Genomic DNA, 25089 nt, shown 5'->3' on the forward strand with positions numbered 1-25089 from the left:
TTTTAACAATGATCAAAGTGGAAGACCTTTATCTATTTTACCCGCAACCTTTTACAACAAAACCCTTTTGAGATAAATCACGTTTTGGTAGGGGTCCCGGTTTAAAAGCCAGAGAAGTGGTCCTCTGTGCAGAACACTGTAGGAATCCCTGGGTTAGAATGGGCGTATGTAAAGCCCTGAGCCACAAGTGGGTCGTTCTCAAATTCCAGGTTCTGAAAGTGGCTCACATCCTACTTGAAATCAGAGGCAGATTCTCTGAAATACCTGAGAGTGTGTGCAGGAAGGGAAGGGCAGAGATTTGGAGAAAAACCTAAAAACAGCTGTTTTTAGGCTACAGACACCCAAGCAAAGAGGTGTGCTGAGTATCCCACAGAGTGCTGGGCAATGGCTCTTTTACCTCTTCCACATTCTCATTGTTCCCAATGTGATCAAGAGCATTTCTCCATATTACAGTACTGAGAGCCAGCGAGAGAGAGACAGGAAGAGACAGACAGATAGAGACAGGACTGTAAATTGCAAAGAGAGATGGTGAGATGAGAGCTGGGGGGGGGGCTAACTGCGAGAGGAACAGATTGAGAGAGGGGGTGTGAGGGAAAGGGAGGGGGAGGGGGAGGGGGTGGGGGGAGAGAGCCGGAGCGAAGGAGAGGTGTTTAGTATGCAGTAGCACGCGCAGTGCACTGGAGAGTCAGAGCTTGACTCACACACTCCATTCAACAACTAAACAAGGTCATCCCGAACGGCAGGAACAATGATTAAAATGAAAAAAAAAACGAGAGAGAAATGCTTGATGTGCGCGCGCGCGCCGTAACTGCCTTTTGGAAAAAAAAAACGACAAGAAATAGAGGGGAAAAGACAGCGCAGACGTCCCTGTGGAATTTTAATCAGACCCACTCCATACTCAAACGAGTTCAATTTGGCAAACAACAGCGCTTTGTTTTCTAAGATGATAACGGGCTTGCCGCAAGCATGTCTGCTTTTGGAAATAAACACTAGATTGTTGGAGTTTGGTCACTTGCCTTATGTTAATTCCTGATGCATACTCATGTAACACACCTGCAGGGCCCTGACATAGCAACAGGGCAGTTTTGATATTTGCTTAAAATATCTCATGTGCGAAAAGTCACCAAGAACAAGCTGGAGAACACACCAGCACATTAATCCTGGTGCCTTGTGCATCGTGCTGGATCTGGCACAGACAGTAAAAATGAAATTGAATATTTATACCAAGCCAAAACTGCACAACTCCACAATTCCTAATGGTGTGTATTTTTGTATGGATAAACTGCAAGGTGTAGTATACATATTACCAAAATAAAAAAAAAAATTGATTGCTTTGTGATTGCTCAGGTGAACTTCAGAACAAATGACGATGGCACGTTAGCAGAATTACTGTCTAGTGTTTACCTAAAGGGTAAGGATGCCTAAACACACGACAAAAAATACAGAAACTAGCCTAATTCTTGGCATTAAAAAGAATGTTCTATACAATGTCTCTTTTGTCTTGATCAGAGGGGGCTACAAGCGGCATGACGTTAATATCCTGAAAGGTATTGATGAAGTCAGCCCCGAGGATGACGTCAGGCCTAATAATCAAACAGAAGTATTCATTAACACAAGTACACATTTCCCTGGAAATTTTCTAGGTTCCGTTAGGAAATGACTGGATGGGTTTTCAAAATATCCAAATTGCCACCTCTGGCTTGTATTCCTCCCTGAGTTCTCCAAGCTGATTCAGAATTGCTCTACAGGACACAAAGCAGGCTTTCGTCAAGGAGGGGAAGAGCACCTCAACTCCTTCAGCCTCCAGACAACTCTAGCCAGTACTGTAGGAGACAGACCTTCGTCAGCTTTAAGACAACTGCAAAGCCCACTATAACAACTGTCCTTCCAGCTCTTGTTCATTCAAGGTATACGCTTTTTAAAAAACAACAAGTTTTCGACTAAAAGGTAGAAGGTATGATGGATTACAGATGTTAGGGATAGCTTCATGGAGCTTTGCACCCACGCAGAATGGGTGCACCAAGCAGCACAGGTAAATTCAAACAAAAAGGAATGCCGTTGTGTATTGCTGGTGTATTTTTTTTTTCCAAAACCGAACAGCCGCAAAACTGAAAAAGGGATGTAGAGGGGGAGCAAGGGGTTCAAAAACAAAAATGAAATGTCAGCCGTGATTTCACAGCTTCTGTGGTGGCAAAAGCTAAAGGATGTTTCGTGCACAACAGGATTAAATCTCAACAGAATTAACAGATCTTGACAGAATTAAAGCAGTAGCACTGAAATAAATAAATAAATGGGGAAATGAATTTCTGCCAAAGCACCATGCTGGCAGAGGCAGCATGTCTGTGCTATAAATAGAGTCAGGTGGCGTCGCACACAGAGAGCTCAGGTTAGTGTGAGTGGGGGGGGTGGGGGTTGCGTGAGCTGAAATGCGCAAATGAGGGGCTGAGGAGACTTCGCGGGGGAGGAAGGCGGCGCAGGAAGGTGACTTTCGAAGAATGTGGCATGAAGATTGGGCTTAACCTGATCCCCCCGACCGAACAGCGTCACCGGCAGAGACCGCACCAACCAGAGCTGAGGCTGCAGTGCAGAGCCATCCTTATGAGCATTTCCTCTAAATCACGGAAAAAGGGCAATATGATAAACTCTCGAAACCGCAATGTAAGGGTAAAATTACACCTCCATTACGCACAGAAACAGTGATTGCAATAGTGTTGCAAAACTTTAAACGAAAACAAACAATCATTATATTTTTATAAACAGTAATGGGTGACAAAGGTTAAATAAAAAATGCTGGTAGCATTATTAGCCAGTGGGCTTTGAAGCATTTGCTGTAACAGAAGACATCTCGGCATCACTGTCACAATAACAATATCCACAGCTAGGGTAATAATATATTATTATGGAAATGCAGGAAACAATGGATTGAGTTTGGTGGGAGGAAGACCTGAGATAAATCATAATTGTACCTGTCAAGGTGCTGTAATGTTTGGGCACCCCTGTTTGTCAGAGACGGCTGCTCTGCATGGTTATAACTCACAAGCCTTTTTGCCTGGTGAGCAGAGACACTAGTATTAACCAGCCAGCAACAGCCCCCAGGAGGCAAATAGTAGCAGGCAATGGAATTGTTAAAGGAGGCAAGCAGCAATCAAGGAAATTGAGATACACATAAATGGAGCTGTAAATACTGTATAAACGAAGTCATCGGTGCAAATCACATATCCTCAGTCTAGAAATTGCATGGGGATTTGATACAAAAATCCAAAATCCTGGAGTGTACTGACAAAGTCGGTCTAGTGGGCTACTCCAGGCTCAACCACTAAATAAGTACACAAGTAGATACTAAGTGCAGGTGCACACACAGCTGAAAGTCTAAGCAACAGGGGAGATGCATTTGAGAATGAGAACATGAGGCATTTCCTTACCCAAAGAGTTGTGGGAGTCTGGAACAAGCTATCCTTGCTTCTTGCTTCTGCCATCCCAAACAATTTTCTAGTTTATTCTACCACAACGTATCAGGGATATTTAATTTATGAGGGATATTTGTTAGATCACCAAAAATGATTTTTTCATTATCCATACATTAGCAGATCGTTGTGGATCTGGGACATGCTAAGTGCATGTGGCTAAGATACAGCCCTCATGATAGGGGCAGGTGCAAGTGCTAAAGTGAAGCTGCCTTTAATGGGAGCGGCTTCAGTGTACTGGATAGCCACAATCCAGTATGAAAAGCCATGCAGGAAATTAGGATGGAGGGAGGGACTGCTTATGAAGCCACTTTTTTGATGTAAAGAGTGCAAATCCATAGACTGATGTCACCTCCCTACTCACCCACTCCGCCTACCCATCTAGCACTACCACCCCTGGCCTGACAACAGAAAGCCTCTCAGTGATGGAGACACCTGCTCCTCTTCGAGAGGCACAATCAGCCCTAAGCAGGACAATGGGGGGGCCGTTTCAAATGCAAAAGAGCCAGCCCGTAGGAGAAGCCACAGACACAGGCCCTCGCTGAGCAGTGGGGATGGAAGAGGGGTGAGGGGGGTTTAGTGAGTGTGTGAGTGCGCAGAGGCTCAATGGCGGACCTTGTTAAAACACTTGTTTTCCTCATCATATTAGAAGACACTTCTTTGACTGTGGCTCATGCATGTGGCGTTTTACGCAAGCGTTAGCAAATTACAGGATCTGGGTTTGACCGAGAGTATAGGAAGCCATGAGAGAGGAAAGGTCGGAGGGTTTGCTGAATGGCTTGAGATCGCTTGTGCAGGCCTCTGGAAACTCAGGTGAATGGCTCTGCATTAGTTAAAAAAATGATCTGCATGTAACGAAAATGTGTCGTAAAAACATTATAGAACATGGTGTGAAATTATTGTTTTTTTATTTTGATAACTTGGCATTATGATCCTTAGATGCCCGCAGACAGATCTTTAAGACGTGCTGCTGTCTGACCAAACAGGGTCGCGACAGGAGGCTGTTTCTCTTCTTCACCAAGGGCAATCAATATAATGGGTCCAATCTAGCCAGCCATTTACCTTGAAGTGCTATTAGCATCATTGTTCATCAAAGGGGGGAAAATGTCCATTAATGCAACACACCTCCAAGAAAAGAGAGCAATCTACAGCTCCAAAGAGGGCCTTTAATTAAAAATGTTTATTCATGCTTTTATAGCCTTTCAGAAAGAGATGTGCTAATATTTTTGAGCAACAGCAACAAGACAAAGATCTATTTATCGGGATAAGTGCTGTTTGTGTTTACTGACAAAAAAAGAAAGCATAACAACACTCACTAATGGCCTCTTCAAGGGCGTCATTAAGTGTATTTAGGTTCCACACTACTGTTTGTAGAAAAATCAGTGTTGCATGTGCTTCAGCAGTGTGCGTACTGAAACACACAGTATATATATTTCGCATGCATGCACATCCATGCATAAAAATCCCCAAAACAAAAAACATTCCTTCAAAATCTAATGGGATAAGGGTTATGAAATAATTGCGTGAAACCTTCCATGGCTGTTGTCCAACCAGCACTCATTGACTGGTTCACGTCTGACCCTGGTGAGCCGGCAGTGCTTACAGCGGCAGGGGCCCCACTGCTCTGCTGGCTCTACTGCAGGCACTGAGGGCCTTGCAGTGTGCAAACAGGACAGCGGATCTGACAAAGTGCGCCTTGCAGTGGTGGGCGCGTGAGCCGATGAGCAATTATTGGTTTCTGAATGACTCGGTTGGTGACTGATTCTAAAATTGATTTAAAAATTTAAAAGATCTATCCCTTCGTTGGGGGTTATCGGCAATTCTACAGTGCTTCAGGTCGACTTTCTAAAATATACTAATTTAATATGCATTCAAATGGGCATATACAGTACCACAGGGAAGAAAATATCAAGGTGAATAAATAAGGCCACATGGTTAAATAAAATAAAGCCTGTATTAACAGCTCACCTCCATTAGACCACTCAGTTCATTGGTCCGGGAAGGAGGTGTGTATTGGACGATATTAAGCTTAACAAATGCCCAGCATGGAAAGCACCTATTATGAGGCTTGCCATCACGGAGACAAAGTCCCCATCACTGATCACTAATGAATTCACATGGAGAAATTCCCTGGAGAAAAGGCAAAGCAAAATACTATTCTCAGAAACGAAAAAACACCAAAAAATAATTATCAGAATTTTCACGGTAGGAAAAATATTGTAAACCTAAATATTACTACTCTTACACTGCACTAAAGCATGCGTAATTAGTTATTTCACTCAAGATAGTAATACAAATGTTGTAATAGAAATGCTGCCACTGTGCATTCTTAATTTGTATTTGATAGAGCAAGGAAATGAAAAAGTCAAGAAAGGTGCTGGATTGATCAGTAGTTTCCAGCAACAGCTGGAACAGTTGTACTGCAACAGCTTGTTCGCCATGCCTTTCTCTGGAAATGGGAATCTCGTTGAGGATGCTCCATCTTCATCACAAGGAAGCCAAGGAGCCGAGGAAGCAATTAGGGTGAAGGACGGCCAGGCTGATTGCGAGAATCATGTTTGTGCTTTCCTTTCTTTGCAATCAAGCCTGCCTCCTTCCACTCAGAACAATGGAGCTCTTCAGAGAAAACAGAAGCCAAACAGAGAATTGAAAAGTCGGGGAGGGTTGTACAGCTTTGGAAAAAATAAAAAATGAAAGTAATTCTTCAGGCTCCCCAGCTGGAGGAAAGGACCGGGAATTACCACAGATCATCCTGAAGGACAACTGTCCTTTCCCAGAAACAAACACTGAAAATCAACACTCTCACAGGGTGCTCAGTGTGAACTCATTATAGTCCATCTGCTGACTATGAGGAAGCCAGGTGGAAACTGAAAATGCATTTAAAGCTGAAAATAGGAGACATTTCTTTACACAAAGTGTAGTGGGAGTGTGGTACAAGCGGCCCAGCCATATATAGTGGCAAAAGCGCATGCGGAGCCGCGGAGATTAAAAAGAAATCAGCACGGAGAGAGAAACAGAACAGGGGGTGACAGTCGGGAGGGCCTGCAGTAGGAGCAGCAGAGAGCTCTTTCCTGGACTATTCTGGCTGAGACAGAAGTAAGGCAAGAGGTGGCAATGCTGACAGGATAGGGCAGTTGAAGTCATAAATATGAGGGTGGATGTTCTAAGTATGGTGCTGCCAGGATAGGGCAGTTGTAAGTGGGGGTAAGTTTCTACATTGTAAGAATGAGGGTGTAAGCTTTAAGTATGGTGTATGTTGTACTGTAACTACGGTGCTGCCAATATAGGACAGTTGTAAGTGGTAGTAAGTATATATGTTTTAAGTTGTAAGAGCAGGATTAGTACCAGGGCAGCTGCAGCAATTTAGATGTTCAGGTGGCTGGTCTTTTCCCAAACCCCACAGCCACATCTCTCCTATGCTCTACTACACAGCCCACTCGGAGGCTGACAGGGGTCACGCTGGCCATCGCCATGACAAAAGCCATGGGGAAGAGATCCTTGCAGATGCCGTGAATGAATTCCGGTTTGACCAGGGGTCAGTTGGGGGGGGGGAATACAAACAGTTGCTCTGGGTACAAAGAAAGAGGAAGACAGGATCCCATGTATGGCGATAATAAAGCGTGCCACCTCTGGCTGCCCTGGGGGTCCAGGAGGGGTTATCACACACGCTGTGCTGCAGGATCAGGCCAGGTCAAAGTTCTGTGAGTGTTATTTTTGTCAGGCTGCGTGCAATTGTATTTCAGCTAAAGGCACACAACAGTTTTATTTCCCAGCTGAAAGTTCAGTGTGTGGCACTCCTCTTTTACTACTCAGATTCTTCCCTGGATCCGGAAGATCTGTTAATCAGCTCAGGAGATGGGGACTGTTTTCTGTTTATTAGTACCTCCTGAGCTTACTATAAATTAACCTGCATGAGAGGCGCCGCAAGCGTAAGACGCAGAGTGCTGGCACGGGGACAGTTTGCGGTCTTGTGGATCTCTCACCCTTAAAAACATTCTTACTGCATAATATAGTGACCCATGCGGGAAGGTCTTTGGTGCTCCGACCCCGGATTGCTTTTTATCCTCGGAAGGATATTGTTTCTGCCGTTTTAAGAGAGTTTAATTCTTGAGATTGCTCATTAGAGGCAGAAGGTCCCTGCCAGCAAGCCTCGGGGCTCAATGCCAACAGCACAGGATGCGTCAGTGCTGCACTGGATACAGTACAATGACCTGACAGGCTAGCTCCTTCACCACAGTGAGTGGCCCCAGGAGGGAAAAGCCAGCCTCCGAGATGGCCAGATCAGATCTGCTCCCTGTCTCAAGGAACTCACAGCGTCACAAATGACAAGAGAACCAGCTCTGCAGTTTGTCACAGCTGGCAAAACGAAAGACGTTGGGCTGATGATAATCTGATTATTTATCTGGGCACTTGAGGTAAACACAGGCAGCTGTTACTATGCAGGAGTTCTCTCCTACCATGTCTTTAACTAATTGGACAATAGTCATTCACATCCATCGCCACGCATGGTCAGGGCAGTGGTGCTGCATTGCACAGATGCAGTGTGAAAATCCTTGTAGTCAGGAAGGTGCTGGGCTCTGGAACAACTGTGAGGAAAGCTCCTCTCACGTTAAACACTCATGGGCTTGGATCTCACTGCCCTCGGCTGTCTCCAGCTGCCCGTCGTCCGGCGCAGGGTCCATAGGAAGGAGCCACACACTCCAGTCGATGCAGGTGGGAAGGTCTACTCCGCATCCCCGTCACTCCAGATCTCGTAGCAGTTCTGCGGGATCCACCTGTAAGGAGGAACATGCTCCAAGATATTCTTTCTATACATGCATCTGATGTCCTGAGACCTGCGTGCCTCAGTGCAAGAACAGGCCCGGCAGGGCCGCCCCGTACAGTCCATGGCAGGTTTTGGTTTCTTGGGCTTTATCAATACTTAACTAGCACTTTCCTCATGCAGTATTCATCTCTGCTAATACTCATCTCAGCTTGTCCTTATGTAAGTCAATTATGTAAAATCCCAGGCAATGGCAGAGTCAGCTCTGAGATTCCTGTGCTCAGCAAACCGCTGTTCTGGGCAAGAGCACGGACGTGGTGCGGAAACGCTTTCTGGATGACCATGTCTGAAGTCCTTTTAGCTCAAACACGCCCTGCTGTGAAAAAGGCTATTGGCAAGTGTGTTACAGCTCGACAAGCTCAGGGATCGTACAAAGTCTTTTTCATTTTGTTTACAGAGCTGGAGGTCCAACAGTGGAATCATACCTATTCTTTTCCATATTTCCTTTAACATTGCCTTCATTTTTCAAACAGAGATTGACCCCTGCACAAACTGTATTAATCTAAAGAAGACGGCATTGAAAAATATTGAACACTTTAGTTTTGAATCAATTTTGTTTTTGCTTGATGGTAAATGGTATCATAAGTAGCCCTGAAGAGCATCTTATTATTTATTTTAATAGTAGAGTAGAGTGTCTCTGCTCATGAAGCCTGTTCCTAATGGCAAGCTTAAGTAATATTGTCAATGCTTGATACTGTAAACCACAAGCCTTGTGATGCCTTGCAGTTGCTCTTATCTGATCGGACAGATTTCACATTATACTGAAATGACTGCCAAAACCTCTACAATCAGACATCTTCAAGTCTGCAAGCAAAACTGAAGAAGGATAATTGCAGCAAAGCTAGGATGTGTAAGCTGGAGTCTAATATCTATCGGCGGTCAGAAGATGAATCTCAGATAGTTATTTCATTCTGGATTACATAAGACCACTTTTTTGCTCTCATTCAAGTCCACTATACACTTCTCAGGCTTTGCACATCTCCCTTTCTTTATGGACTGATGTATTATATACCTGCTATCTCTACAAATCTATACATAAATCCTAAAGACAACCCCTCCCCCCACACTCCCTCCCCAGGTCAGCATTACATCTTGCAGCAGTATTGATGTGCTAATTTTGAAAAAAAAAAACCTATGTGTTCTCTTGCTTTGCCTTCAGTCGGCAGCTAATGCACTGGCATTAAAACAGCAAAATCACTGTAATTTCAGAGAGAGGGAGAGTTCCTTTTGATCTTCCCAGGCAGCCCTGGCTAAGACGTCCTGGTAAAGATCCTCATTAAGGGAGTGGAAATGTGCATTCAGGACGCATGGAGTGGAAACCGACTCCGATGAGCAACCTCTGCCTAAATCCAGCTACTATACATCAGCGGATGAAAAGGCAAGAAACTGAACATGAGACGCCTCCTCCTGTGAGTAGCACAATATGATTCGCAAGCTGGAAATTTAGCATGCGCTTCGTTAGGAATCGTGAGAGTTATGCCGAGAAGCTGATCTTGTGTTCATCACAGTGACCAATTATAAAAGCAACAGGAAAGGCACAATAGATTTGGTTCTACTGCTGAAACATACACATGTTCATGAGGTGGATAAAATACTCCTGGCATTCCTACAAGTGTGTGCAGTGGATAGGCTGCAGCTACAGTCCTTTTGAAAATTTACTGCGCACTGATTTGCAGCTGTTTCATAGCTTGCTTGTACGCTACACTTCACTTTTTTATGCCTGTTAACATTGTGTATTCCTGCCCCTCTCTAGGTCTTTTATCATGTTTTTACTGTGCTTTGCCATGCCTCTCTAATACTTACCATGATTTTACTGTGCTTTGCCATGCCTCTCTAATCCTTACCATGCTTTTACTATGTTTTCACTGTGCTTTGCTATACACCTCGAGGCCTTACCATACTCTTAGCATGTTTTCACTGTGCTTAACATTTGCTGTGGTATACAGCAGTAAATCTGTATAAGGAAAGGGTTTAACCTAATATGAGAGTGAAATCTGACTTTTCTCTCCTACAATTTCGACCTGTACAAAGAAGCTGCAGACCTATCCAGCTGATCTCACTTCTCATTTTGCTGCTCCAGTCAATATGGTACAGATTTTCGAGTGCGCACAAGTCCAGTCCCGCACAGACATTAATAGATCTGAGCTGTACATGCTAAGCGTTGGCTTTGTCCTTCTGAACTTAATAATTAATAGAAATGCAATGGCCTGTACAGCAGCTGGGAGAAGCTCTCTCTAATTTAGCACAGAGTTAGTATTTATCGGGATAGACAGTGAGCAATGGGCTCCCATGGTACACAGGGCATGCTCCAGCTGTCTTATCAGAGCCGATGTAAATGTATCATTGATGAGCCGCCTTAGGCGATTAGTTCTCGGCCGCGTGAGGTACTACTTTATTAACGCAATGTGCCGGAGACATGGTTATTAATAAGCACGAGAAGGAGATGGCTGCTATATAACCTGCTTCTCTTCTTGATATGACTTATGGACTAGCAAAAAAACCCAGCATAGACTTAACTGCACCTTCAGGGGAAGCAGAAAGAAAATGAGCTTTGATGATCCCTCATTTTTTATTCAAAAACTGGGCCCGGATGTGGATTCTTGATGAGGACTGTGATTACTGGAGATAATTGATTTACAATCAGCAAAAAGCACATTTCAGGTGGTCTTGGTCCAAGAAGTGATTTTGATCCATCAGGCTTAGAAGAGAGGTGAAAACATGAAGAACTTGTCTTTGTTCCTGGGAGAGGGCAGGGATGGGCAGGGGCTGTGAGCAGGAAGCAGGAAGGCTCTTTCTCCCTGTAGGAGGGGTGCTCAGTCTTTTACAACACAAGGCTACATCTTCTGCCCCTTATAAAAACACAGTGACTTATAATACAGCACAGTGGGCTCATAACAAAAGAACTACGACTTCACTGTGCTTTGCCATGCTTCTCTAATCCTTACCACACTCCTACCATGATTTTACTGTGCTTTGCCAAGCCTCTCTAATCCTTACCATAAATTCACTGTTCAAGAGAGGTATGGTAACATGTTTCAAAGCAAAGAAAATAAATGTTAAACGACAAAGCGCTATGACAATTTACCACTGCAACATTCCAAAAGTTACAGGGAGTTTTGGACACACTTCACATTGACATTGCTATTAGGGATAGTTTGGTTAAAATGGCCCACATGAGAAAAACAACTAACCAATACAAAGTGGGACCAGGGGAGATACTGTACCTAACCCTTGAGCTTAAGGGGCGGAGTGGTGGCACTGTGGCTAAGGATCTGCGTCTGTGGCTAGAAGGTTGCCAGCTCAAATCCCGCGGCTGGCAGAGGAATCCTACTCCGTTCGGCCCCTGGGCAAGGCCCTTAATCCCAACTGCTCCCGGGGTGCTGTACAATGGCTGACCCTGTGCTCTGACCCCAGGCTTCTCTCTCCCTGTCTGTGTGTCTCATGGAGAGCAAGCTGGGGTATGTGAAAAGACAAATTCCTAATGCAAGAAATTGTATAGGGCCAAATAAGTGATCCTATCTTAAAGATATCAGTCTGCTCCCAACAGCCACACTGCACACTAACTTTTTACAGCCCTTTAAAGGTGCCCATGCTGGACACGGTGAGAGTATTGAGCATTGTTCAAGTAGAAAAAATAAGCTTCCAACTATTCAAATAAAGCAGATTGTTAGCTCACGGTAGCCTTAAATAAGGTATTTAAGCTCGGTTGGAATGAAAACCAGGAGGTGCATGGGTCTCCAGGACCAGGAGTGGGAACCCCTTCTATAAAGTACTGTGGGGCTCACAGCATGTCAAAAGATGAACGTCTCCAACGGGTGGGAATGTCACAGGCTCACGTCTGTCTGTTTCATTCTCTCCTGCACAGGTACAGGACATTACACTAAATATGCCATTAGCAATTTCTAATTTGGACAAAACTGTAAGGAAACCAACTGGTGATTGCAAATTGATGCATAGTTATAGAAGGAAAAGCAGTGGTAAATACCAAATTTAAAATGAAGGAAGTGAATTAATAAAAAAAATGATTTCATTGAAAAGCTGCTGAATAAAAAAATCCTTTTTGAAAACAGGAACGCCATCCATCAAAGTCACAAAACCCTCTTAGGAGTGGTATTTAAAAAGCTACCTCACAAAAGTATTAAAAGGTGTCTTTTTCTGCTCACAAAGCAGTTCATGCAAACGCAAAACTTAGTGAATAAACCGCACTGATGATGAAAAAACATTTTGTTTCACGATGAAAACCCTAACCACTCTGGACAGAGAGATCCGATTTTTCCTTTGCATAAGTTCCAAACAACCTGCTTTTCAATAACTGTATGATGGGAAAATGGCAAATTAGCTCCATTGACAGCAATTATGCAGCAGATGTCAGTCCTTGTGTCCTCAATTGCCAACTTTCCAAATACTAGATGCATTTTAGAATGCTCCCCACATTAAGACCTGCGCACAAAATCTGAAAAAAAAAATCTTGCTCTGTTCTGAAGAACTTGAAAAAGGGCTCTAATTGCACCATCTACAGAATACTACAAGACACTTTGCATTTTGGCATTCTTCTCCTTTTCTGCCTTAAATAAAGCCAAAGATAAAAGTCAAAACACTTTTCTTTTAAAGATAAGAGCCCGATGTATGCAGAACTTCTAATATTAGCTACTGGTACTTCCGAAATAAAAAAAAACATACGTAATAACCATAAAATGAAAGGGACAATAATTCAATTCACATAGACTAAAAAATAAAATATTCATTTCATAAGGATCAAATAATTTGTTGAAAAAAGATAACATCTTGGGTTTATATCATTGTATAAAAGTAAGTCTTCTCTTATTGTTAAAAAAGCTTTGTTGGTAAGGTAGATCATTACAGTTTTAAAATAAGAGTTATATTCTTGTTTCTTTTAACATAATTGTCATACAGTAAAAAACACAGAATTGTGAAGAAGGTGCCATCCATGGTTGTATGGATTAATTATAAACATTACTCCCATGACAGCATAATGCTGATTAAAGTTAGCTATATTTTATGGTTTAAGATATACAGGGTCTTGAAGATGGGCTGAGCATTAGATGTATTTGATCCTACTGACCCTTATTCGCTAATGCAACAGTAGACAATCCCATCCCCTGAGTGTTCTGCTTCTTTATGGTTTGCATTTCATCTCCGAGTTTCAATACTTAACTGAACCCACGAAGCGGAAAAAATTCACCTACCTTTTCCCTGTCTTCATCAGGCGCTAACGGAAAGCTGACCCTAACACCCGCAGGGACCCTGGGAACAGTGTTTTCTGTGCTTGTACCCCTGGTGCCCCTGGAAAAGTAAACCAGCTGCTGGAGCAGGCAATTTGCTCCCTGCTGATGTTTGGGAGTTTGGATTCTGGATGTACATTTTTAAAATGGAGCGTTTTCTTTACATCTGAGTCTTTGGTCAGGGTCAGTCTTGGTTTTCAAATTCTCCATGTTGTCAGGTCCCTGTGGCATTTTTTGTGGGGTGCCTTAGATACCCATGGCCAGCAGGATATTTGAAATGTCCCCGGTTGCAATGGGCACTTCAGAAAGAGCTCCTGATGTTGGGAGCAATGCAGGTCTTTAAAACTGGCACAGGCTCTCCATGTGGACACAAAAGGAATCGATCAAGAAAATGTATATAAATTCCATGCAAAATTAAAGATGTCATTTCTTGAAGCCTCCGAGGGAGGCTGTGACAGACAGACAGACAGACAGACAGACAGACAGACAGACAGACAGACAGACAGACAGACAGACGAGCAGGGACAGAGCCACAGCAGTGCAATCTTCACTGATCTGCACTCGCCTGGCCTGGGACCTTCTCTCCACACAGCTGAAGATGCTGAAAGGAAGAGGGAGTCAAGATCACAGAACAGCGAACGCCGACCCAGGCAGGCCCTGAGAGAGACTGAGGTCTGACTGAGAGAGGAGTGCTGGCCACGGCTAATCCGTGTGACTCTCCCGATTCACAGTGCTGTGTGATAAATAAGTCATTAAAAAAACACGCACAATAACATGACAAGTGTGTTGAGGGAGGATGAGAGCATGTCCTTTCATACAAAGCTGAATTAGACACTGTAGTTCCTAAAGTAGACATGGGGGGTCTTATGTAGGTTAATGTAGAGAACACCAAACAGAACAGAGGAAGCTCAGCGAAAAGAGACAGAAAATAATCTGTGATCATTGGTATGTACTGTCGTCTCACCCACGTCTCTATGCAGTGCACTTGCAGAAGTGTGGAAACCCACGTGTTTTAACTCCTGACACCAACAGAAAAGTCTTCACAGCTTTTTTGCTTCAGTGCAAAACTTGTTCTGCCTTTTCTATCATGGGTACAGCTTTTGGCCAGTCAGCCAAATGTGAAAAACTTAAATACTGCTTGCTGTAAAAAAGAAAGGATAGACTCACATCAGGCAAAAGCTAAATGCATTATTAACCATCATGACCCAGTAGGAACAAAATGCAGGAGAAAAGTCAGCAGGGACTTTGTCTATGTAATGTTCTGGGAATGTTTGCACTACAGGCAGTAGTGTGGAGCAGCAGTAGCCTCACAAGAGACATTTCTTTATACTTGATTTTAGGGGTGTGACAGTATCACTTGAACAGCCGAAAGCCTGGCTTCTTTCAGGAAACAGCTGGATGAGATCCTTGGATCAATTAACTACTAATGACCACAAAGGCCAGATGGGCCAAATGACCTCCTGTTGTTTGTAACCCTTTGGGTGTTTCTTGAAAGAGACCATGGTATCAGCTTCAACGCATGGCTGGGCAGCTTGTTCCACTCTCCCACAACGCTTTGATTAAAGATGAGCCTTACAGATGTTCTCAGTTTACTATTGCGGTAAAAGTATGACAAAGTACAGGGCAGGGAAATATAGTGGCCCATGACAATGCCAAGAACATATCAGGTACAGTCACTGGCAAACCACGGGAGGGAAGCAAATATATCATGAAAATGTACTGTTCACTGTAAATGTCCTGTGACTGGGTCCTGGCCATACTTGTAAGTGTGGTTTAAAGCTCTGATTTGCATCTGAACAGCATGGCAGTTCATAACTGTGCATGTACAGAAAGGACATTGCATGAGAAAGCCAGAGAGCCTGCTGCCAGTACATGTGATATCTTCTGGCTGTGCGGTCAGGCAGCTAGGTTTGACTTGGAGTGACAGGACAAGCAGGACTACACTGGCAAACCCCCCCCCCCACCATCTTCCTGAAAACTCGACAGAGGTCCTCACCCTCCTATGACAGTCCAGTTCCCCGGCTCCAACTCAACCAGCCCGGATAAAAAAGCACATCTCCCCCCCTGCCACCACCACCACTCCACCCCCAACCCATCCCCCCCCTCACGCACAGCTCGAAAAAGCTATGTAAGATATGGAAAAATAGGTCATTTGTCACACATCTTGTCCTGGGGCAGGGGATAAATTATAAATGAAATGAAACAACCAGTGTCTGCAGAGCTAAACTGAACAGTGGGAGAGGAAGGCAAGGAGAAAGAGGAGAGAAGGAGTGAGAGAGGGAAAGTATTAAAGTGAAAGTGTGGACGTGAGGAGAAGGGGTAGAAGTCTTTTAAAAAGAGGGCCAATTTAAATTCAAACAAACTTTCTGCATTATTATTATTATTGGGGTACAAGGCAGGATACACCCCGGACGGGACGTCCGTCCATCACAGGGCAGACAGACACAGGCACAGTCACACCAGGGACAGTTAATCCCATCAGCCAATTAACCCACCAGCAAAAAAAAACAGGCAAACATAGGGAAAACATACAAACTCCATGCAGACAGCACCCGTGGTCTGGAATTGAACCCAGGACCCTAGCACAGTGAGGCAGCAATGCTAACTGCTGCACCAATGTTTTTACTAAAAAAATACACTAAACTGTTTCTATAAAATCACAAAATTAATAACAAACCTAGAAGTATTACAAAAAGAAGCAGAGCCATTGCATATTAAAATGAATGCATCCTAAAATAGTGGAAGGCACAGTGAATGATCTCCCATAGCTGAATCTGTACCTGAATCTCCTGCTTGACTACCTGTGATGAAGTAGGTAGTCACGATCTACAAGAGCCAGGCCTCCACATTCAGATGTGTTTGTGCTTGCTCCATGTTCTGCCTGGCATTCTATCTCCAGGGACACATCCTGTGTGTCAAGGCTGCTCATTTCTAATCCTCAGCATGGTTCTGCACTTCCCCGAGGTGTGTAATAATAGGTGCCGTCAATCATGTGTGCAGAAGGAGCGTGGACTGATTGACAGCAAGGGCCCATCTTGGCGCAAGTGCATGACGACTTGACAGCAGCGTGAGCAGCATGGCTGGCATGCAGGGATGCTCAAGAAGTATCACATAACATCGCTTTGAATGGTGGGTGTGAGCACTGGGCAGTCTTTCGCTCTAATTTCAGAGGTTGAAGATGACAAATGAATAAGACTGTGTCAAATCACGCAACCTTGGGTTTGTAAACCACCGACTTTTGTCTTTGAGTCAACTCTGGCAAATTATTCAATCGGGATATTCTTGTGAATCTTCTGAGTGCAAATCAACCTTCAGCTCCCTGGATCAAGAGGGCTTAGCAGTATATGGGCATCTGCTGATGATGCCAATCAACTGGACACAAGGGATCACTAATCAGCGAGTGCCATGGAGTTTGACTCTTCCCAAAGACACTACTCAACACAGAGCTGTGTGACACCACCAAGAGTTTCCAACCAAATACTCCGAATGACTTTATATACTCTCCATTTAGCAGCTCGGTTATTGTATCTTTTATCACATTGTAGGCATCAAAGTATGGTTAAACAATGTAGGAAATCAGTGTAGGAAATTCCTGAAGGAACTGAACATTTCTACCATTTTGGTATTGAACAGACAGGACTACTCAAAGGCCGTGACAAAGTCAACCCACCACATGTCTTCAGAATAAACAGCGAAACGGGAACCAGAAAACACAACTGGAAACTATGTGGAAGTGCATTAAAAAACTAGGGCTTGTCCAGTTAATATTTGTCCTCCCAGTAGTGCAAAAACAACACCTCTGAGAAACATTCAGAAACTGATATCACAAAGATGGACTCCACCGTGTCAGTTTACTACTATTTTTGCGCTTGTAAGAAAATGTATTAATTAAGAATAATTACTAATTACAACTGCCAGAAGAACAAGGTAACAATGGCCAACCTGAAACAATGTTCCCTGTACTGGGACCTGCCCTTCTCAACTGGGGCAGACCCATCTTTTCTGTTGCAGTTCCAGTCCTGATTGGCTAAGGGGGCACTGGGCTTTTCCACCACCTTTGTCTCATTGGGCAGCGATTCGTATTATACAACACCGAGGCCTGCGATTGGCTAGAAAGGGCAGCCCCCGTTCAAAGGCTACAATCCATTTCTCACACAGGTGAACTTTGAGGATGGGAACAGATCAACAGCTTTGCTCTGAAACACACTTTTTTGAACAAATAAAAATGGTCCAGGCCACTTAAAGGCAAAAAACAATACATTTAGATAATTGTGAATTACCAAAGCTATTTGACGCTTAAAGTTAAGAAGAAAAAGGTAAGAAACATACACAATCCTGCTTTTCTTAAAGAAGTATGAATAAGATCTGAACCAAGAACAAGACAATTGAGAACTATAAAAAACCTAACGATTAGAGGTGAACACTGCTTTTGAAATACACTTGAATAAACAGCCTGTGTACTGTGGCTCTACGAAAGCTGGGCCTACAGTGGAAACTGCAGCTGCTCCCCGTACATGAGGCATCAGACAGCTCCTGAAACTGAGAGCGCCTGCATCACAAACGCTCTTCTTAAGGCCCGTCGGCGCCGGCAGCCCGGTGCTGAAGTGAAATCCTTCGGCGCTGTTCTTCTGTTCTCAGAATGCAGGTGGAGTTCCATTCTGCGTGTTCCATTAACGGAGCATCTCTTGTGTTTTATGGGGTAGAGAGGGGGGCAGGAGGTGGGTGGGACTGGGGAGAAAAGGGGGTGTCTAGCCATGGGCTTTCACTGACTGCGATAGGAGGGAGCAGCCTCTAATGGCTGCGCTGTCACCGCACCCTCCTTGAGCCAAGAGCCAATCAGCCGGAGCCTTTCCCTGGCAGACGGACACATAAAAGAAGAATTGCATTGCAGTACAGACACACAAGCAGTAGAACCCTTTAAGGGAGCCTGGATTTCGACAGCGGGGAGCCAGCTATACAAAAACAGAAACACATTGATGCTACAGACTGACCAAAAAAAAAAGAATTAATCCACGTTAACATATATATATATATAAAACACCCATCTAGGGGAGACCCACCACCGAGAGACGCACATTCATTTCTTCTGCGATTGCCTCTTTGGAGAGCACAATTTTCCACATCCTGCTGAAGACGAAGGCCGCTCGGCGTCTTCGATTTTTCCTCTGCGGGATCTCTCTGGGTGTGAGAAACCGAACGGCGCCGCAGAGGACCAGGGCTGTCTGGAAGACCGTGTGGGGTTTGGCTCGGGATTTTTTTTTTCCTTCCCATTTTTTTTCCTTTTTTTTTTTACTCCCCCCCCCTCCCCTGTCAGAAAACAAAAAAAAACAACAACCCCGACAACCTGCCTGAAAGAAGAACGCCGACCACAACCACAACCGAGCGAACGCCTCGCCACCTCAGCAACAGAAGGAGCTAAATTCCAACTTCCTTTGCACATTAAGAATGGTTACTGTACGTATCTCTCCTTTCTCTTCCCTCTCTCGCACTGCTAGAGCACAATTAGCCCTTTGCATGCATGTGGCTGAGATGTGTGATTATGGCAAATGGGTGGATTTGCATTTGTTGCAGTTTTGGTGATGGTCTGTACATACTGGATATGTACAATAGTACACAGCCATACGTCAGCAGCAAGCAAAATTATATTGGAACATGCTATGCATGTAGCACAGATGTTCTCAAATAGGTTTATTCCTCTGCACATTATGCAATGAACTAAGCTGTGGCATTTTGCAGGGCTACAAAGACAGCACTGATTGGATTTAACGATTAGGCTGGGTGTAAGTAATCTGATATATAGCAATGCAGCAGCGCTGGCTTGGGTCCTGCGATCTTCCAGCGAGCGGTGACACCTTTATCTCAGGAATTTAACGCGGCTGGTTGCTTTTCTTGGGTGTTGTGTGTGTATGATCCGGCTTGGAACGGGACGTTGACAATTTGTAACAATATCTGTGTCATGCCATCCCTCCCCGACCTCTCCAGCTCGTCTTTTGCTGTATTTATCGGTTATTGGTTTAATCATCTAAATATGCAGATTTTCCTTTGGTTTGAAAAGACAGGGGGGTTGGGGGGGATGATCCTGATCTTCCCCACCTACGTGCGCTGCCCGAGGAGCCGTGGGAAAGCAGAAATGTCGAACGGTTTAATATGGCATCGGGTGTAGCGGCGCTTCCGTGCTCTGGTACTGTACTGTAGCCGCGCTGTACTGTACGGCAGAGGCGGGGGGCAGCATCCATAAGAATGACTCGGTCTTCGCTGGCTGCCTGTGCGGGTGCCGGGGAATCTTGTGTTTTCCTTTTATTTGTTGACAAAACGAGGTGCCCCGCAGGCTGCGCGAGCGCTCGGAGGCTGGGAAGGGGGTCGGGATGCGCCGCGGCAGCACGAGAGCGAGAGAAAGAGAGGGGAGAAGGCAGCGCGTGTGAGCGGGGCTCGGGGGGGGGGGGGAAGAGAGCCAGAGCAAGAGCGACAGAGGAAAATCACGCTTCCTTGACTTTTGCACCGAATCCAAAGCAAGTAGAAATTCCTTAGGGTTCTAGTTGCGATGCGGCTGAGTAAATAGGCTGGAAATTTCAGAACGCTGTTAGGAGATGCGGGAGACGGGCACTTAGTCCTCTTCGTACCTACTGTACTTTGTGCGAAGCATCCACCCATACAGATGCTGTTTTGCGCTGATGTATTGCACATAGAAGTGCGTTTGAAGATTCTTGGTCCACTCCGGGGGGAGAGGGCTCAGGACCCCATACACCAGGGGTTCGGGGGATAGAAATGTTCAGGGCACCGCTGCTAACTGATGGAAAGAAACATTCTTTAGGCACAAAAGGCAGAACACCCCTGATGCTTTCACTTCTTCCCTGCGCTGGAAAGATCTGGGCGTGTCGGCACTGTCCTTGAGCCCCGGTACCTTTCGAGGACATAACGAGGGAGGCGCCTCTGGCGGTCAGTGAAACCGGATTGCAGGAGCGCTCTTGAGCCGCGGTCTCCTTCGCCAATTAATTGATGGGTGGACTGAGCTTTATTCTGTCAGGATGGAAAATAATTGAATCCTTTTGTCTGCTCCCGAGCCTGGCGGAAAACCCGTACAAAAGGCGCGCTATCGGCTAGAAACAAACGTCTAAGACGAACGTGTAAAGCTCTGTTCAAGACGGGTTGGGCGAGCGGGTAATGACATCGAAATATTCTTCTGTACTTAAACATCCCCGCAGGCGAGAAACCCATAAAAACTCGTTTTTAATCCGCGGCTTTTTCAATTCTACGATTTTCAGCTGGATACCCAACACACCCGCGTATTTCTGTGATACAAAAATATTTTTGTTATCAGCCTAAGAACAGAGGCTGCAACCCCTGCACAGATTCTATATAAATATATCCGGAAAAAAGGTTCTGCTGTTTCTCCATAGGCCTTAAGTGCGCTGAAATCCCACAGAAAAATTTGATCTAAGACTCTGCTGTAGTCGAAAAACACGTTGTCCCTGAATAGTATATGTTTTGTTAACAAGTTACACTTCAAGCTCCGACTGTCGCCTCCGTCCGGAGCTCGACTCCCCATCAATGAAGGAAAAGAATAAACGCGGGTTTTACACACAACGTTTCTTTTTTCTCCGCAAGGCTCAGGGTTATAACGACAAAAAACAAGCTGCTGTATTTCGATTGTCCGAAATGACCTCTGTGCAGCCCCATTTAAAAACACGCTGTAACTGAACCGTAACAGCGTCCCAGGGTGCGAAAAACAATCGGGCAATCCAAAGAAAATACACCCCCCTAAAAAAAAAATTAAATTGTTTAAAAATATCCCCCATCCTTCCTTTGAGCCTAATGAAGTGTGTAGTATGGGTTTGCGGGGCGTTTCCAGTCGCACGGTTTAAACCACATCGCCTTTCAGCGCCACAGGGACGAAGACCTTGACAGCGCGCTGCGGGGAAAGGCCTAGAGAGGCTCGCGCCCGGACAATGCAGAAAAGACTGGCCACGCGGTCCTAAAACAGCTGAGTCAGACCCCTCTGCCAGCGCGGCGGTCACAGCCCAAGGACACGGGGACGCCAGTTCTGCTAGATAGATTCATATTTATAAGGGCATTTATATCGGTGTACTGTGCTTTTTTTTACATTAATGGGGATCTTTGGCGTGATGGTAATCGTTAGTGTATACAAAAAGGAATCCGTCAACTGGGATCTGTACATGCACATGTAACATGTTGTGTGACATATACCATGTTTTATTAGTTCTCCTAAGAAGGAAAATATCTAATTAGGCCCGATGTCCTGTTGAAGGATTCTACCAGAGCCCAGTGTATTTTGTTATGTAAGAAAAATATATTTTTTAAAAAACGCACAGGAGCTGATCTGCGGAAAGAGCGCTTGTTCTCCGAGCCCGGCCTCGGCTACTGGTTTTGGGATTTAAAAGCTTGAAAGTGAAACTACAAGGGACGAAGGAGAGAAAAGGGGCCGCTTACAAGCTAAAACATAAATCAATATCCAGACTTTTACTAAATCTTATTATCACGTGCTAACAAAAACACTTAGACCCCATCTTTTATATTAATTAAATCTTTGAGCCTAAACATTATGATACATACATCCACATATAAGTGTATATATATAAGCTGTATATGCATAACGTATCTCCTCGAAGGAGCATGTATATCACACATTGTTTTTGACAAACAGCGTGTACAACCTAAAATCGGCAAACAGGTCCGTAAGGCCGTGTTTCGTCAATCACGCATTTAAATATTCGCATCGCGATTTATGCTGTGACAGGCGTTAACATTCACCTGTTTGTGAGCGAGAAAAGACGACTTGGACTTATAGACAGGCGCGCCTTTATAACAGATAAGTCTTAACAATATAAATAAGGCGAGAGAATTTTAATCGCGGCCGAGCAAAACTGGAGCCTTAAGGCTCTGCTCATAGCCCTGAGAAGAGTTTAAAAGACAACCGACATGGCACAATACGGAGAAGCGATGTTTTTGGTTTACATTTTTGATCCCTTGGTCAAATTTATTTTGCGTCCAAACTACAGTGGTAAAAAGGCTTCGTTGTCCTATGGGGTTGGCTTGAGTGAATGGCGCACTATCTCGCTTTTCCAGCTCCCACAGTTGTTCCCAGGGAGGGGGAACGAGCTGTTGCTTGTTCAGCTTGTCCTTGCCAGACGTGGCTGTGAAGACTAAGCCCATCCCTTCCTAAAATCATGCAAAATGAATAATACATTATAAATACAGTATTTCTGTCAAAGTGTATCCGACACAAAGCAGCACGTTTGTCGGTGATTTGATTATGCGTTTGTGTATCCGCACTGGAGCTCTGCGAACTGGTGATTAACGCCAACGAGCCGCATCACCTCAATCCAGCCCGGGTCGCCAGTTAGCCGTTTACTGCCGTTTCATTAAAGAAAGTGTACGGAAGCATTTGTGCTACACACCTCTTTAAGACGCATTCCTAGCCCTGCATTTGGTATTAACAACCTATAAATGTTCACCTTATTACACTGTTTTATTACTGCTAATTGCCAAATAAGACACTGTGTTCTAATTAGCATTTCTCTGATCTTTAATCTTTTATACATTAACGCGTTAAGGAAGCGTTAGTACCCCAAGACACTGATGAGCGAATCATGGCTACCACGTAATTAGAAATTCGTATAAAATATTACAGCACGCCACACTGCAAATTCGGAGCTATAGTCAAGGGCGTTCATTAGGCCAAGAGTTTTTTTATACACAATTAGATGAAAATAATTATTTAAGTAGAACATCGGCGCAGGAGACGAAAAAAATACGGCAGCGAGTCAATAACATAGCAGGTTTCGAAATACTGCGCTTGAAGATTGGCAGTTCTGTTGCACGACTGCTGATGTGTTTGGATTCCTGTTAAGCTGCAGCGGAGATCTGGCTAATTTAATTTCGCCTCTGCTTCGTTTAATCTTATAATTATTTCTACTAAGGCTACTAGCTGATGCATTAGAGAGATAAACGGATTCTGTAAATCCCTGTTAGCAGTTTGTGCTCTTAATGTTTTAAAGCAAGCAGGGGCCAAGATACCGTGACAGCTAAGCGAGCACTGTTAGGCACGTACTCGCTCATCTTTCGGAAGAGCGTCCTGGTATTTGGGCTTTAGTTGTGACGCATTCGAATTGATTTCTGCCGGTTTTGAACAGTTTCTGTGCGAGTCCTCGCCAAGGTCTTAACTTCACACCACCGACCAGCCGCCAAGAGGGCAGGGGGCGGTGGAAATGTTTCTGGACAAGTCCACACAAGCCGGACGCAGAATGTGCGCGGAGCTGTGCTTGCAATGATGACTGCGGTCTCTAGATCTTCACTGCTTGTTCAGCGGGGGAGAGTGTCGGGACCCGTGCACCGCCTTAGAATTTCAAATCGCTGTCTTTTTTTTTCTAATCTCAGCATTTTAGTTTAAACGCTTGCAGAGTGTCGGTCAGAATCGCTTCCTTTACAGCCCAAATACCATGAAATACTATGGTACGCTAACTCCGTGATGGAAACCACAGCTTATACCAAACTGAAGAGCTTACTAACAGGCTAGGCTATGGTGGCAAAGTTTCACTAGGGGTTTCAGGAGACATCGCCGTGTTCCGGTTGTTCGGTCCATCTTGGCTTTTTCAACAGGCGAAGAAAAGGGCTAGTTCAATTATAACCCAGGAGTCCTGGTCCAGGAGAGGGCGGGACCAATGATCTTTAGTGTTTCCGCATGCGTTCACCGAGAGCCACGAAGAAGCGTGATGAGGATACAAAGCAAACAACGCCGCAGCGCACTTTTAAAATATTATATCAGGACATTTTTGGTGACAGCTGAAGTCAAATATTCTCCACATGAAGAATCAGGATTCATCCCCAACTTTCATGAATTCGCTGTCATCTGACACTTATTGTATAACTGAAAATTGAAATATTGTGGTTTTGCCGTTTTCCATAATTTACAGCTCAAACCATTTCAGACCTTGTACTGTATATTAAACAAAGGTTCTACATAGATGACAAATCTGAACCAGAAGGCCAAGGCAAAGGCTTATACTTGTATAGATGTATTTGTTGCAGAATGTAAGCTTCCTTAAAGAGACAACAGAGACAATGTAATTCTACACTGTCAAGGCCAGCAAATAGCACAGATGTAAATACAGTATGCAAAACCTACTGATGAATTCCAAAAAGAAATTTCTTTGGGGGTCTAGGTCCATTTTACTTTTAATTTAAAGCCAGCAAGGTGTGTTTGTCCTATGCTCAAAACCTTTAAAACCAGAACAAATAGCAACGTTTACGGCTTTATCACAACAGATATAGACAGCACATTAAGAACATAAGAACGGTGACAAACGAGAGGAAGCCATTCAATACATCTAACCCATTTGGTAGTTAGCAACTAATTGATCCAGGGATGTCAACCAGCTGTTTGGTGAAAGAAACCAGGGTATCAGCGTCAATAAAATGGCTTCGTACAACATGTTGTAATTGAAGCAGACGTAAATATGGTCCCGTCAGGTAGGCCACAAGCATCTTCTTTTATGTATATAAATACGGCACATCTATACAAAAAGCCCCTTAAAACTTGAGC

The 25089-nt window shown here is 44.4% G+C and overlaps 1 protein-coding gene across 5 annotated transcripts in view; it reads left to right on the forward strand.

Moving 5' to 3' along the window:
- Positions 1 to 18391: 18391 nt before the first annotated feature.
- elavl3 (ELAV like neuron-specific RNA binding protein 3) overlaps positions 18392 to 25089 on the forward strand; it is a 38499-nt gene continuing 31801 nt past the window's right edge. For 4 of the 5 annotated variants that reach the window (XM_088932600.1, XM_088932602.1, XM_088932601.1 and 1 more), the window contains exon 1: positions 18414 to 18983. In XM_088932600.1, the coding sequence (XP_088788726.1) occupies positions 18975 to 18983 (9 nt within the window). In that variant the 5' untranslated portion in view covers positions 18414 to 18974. Of the gene's footprint in view, positions 18984 to 25089 lie in introns of all 5 variants that reach the window. The other variant, XM_088932604.1, reaches the window with a different exon arrangement.

Source organism: Atractosteus spatula, chromosome 14 (genome assembly GCF_055471065.1).
Source record: "Atractosteus spatula isolate fAtrSpa1 chromosome 14, fAtrSpa1.hap1, whole genome shotgun sequence".
Taxonomy (NCBI): domain Eukaryota; kingdom Metazoa; phylum Chordata; class Actinopteri; order Semionotiformes; family Lepisosteidae; genus Atractosteus; species Atractosteus spatula.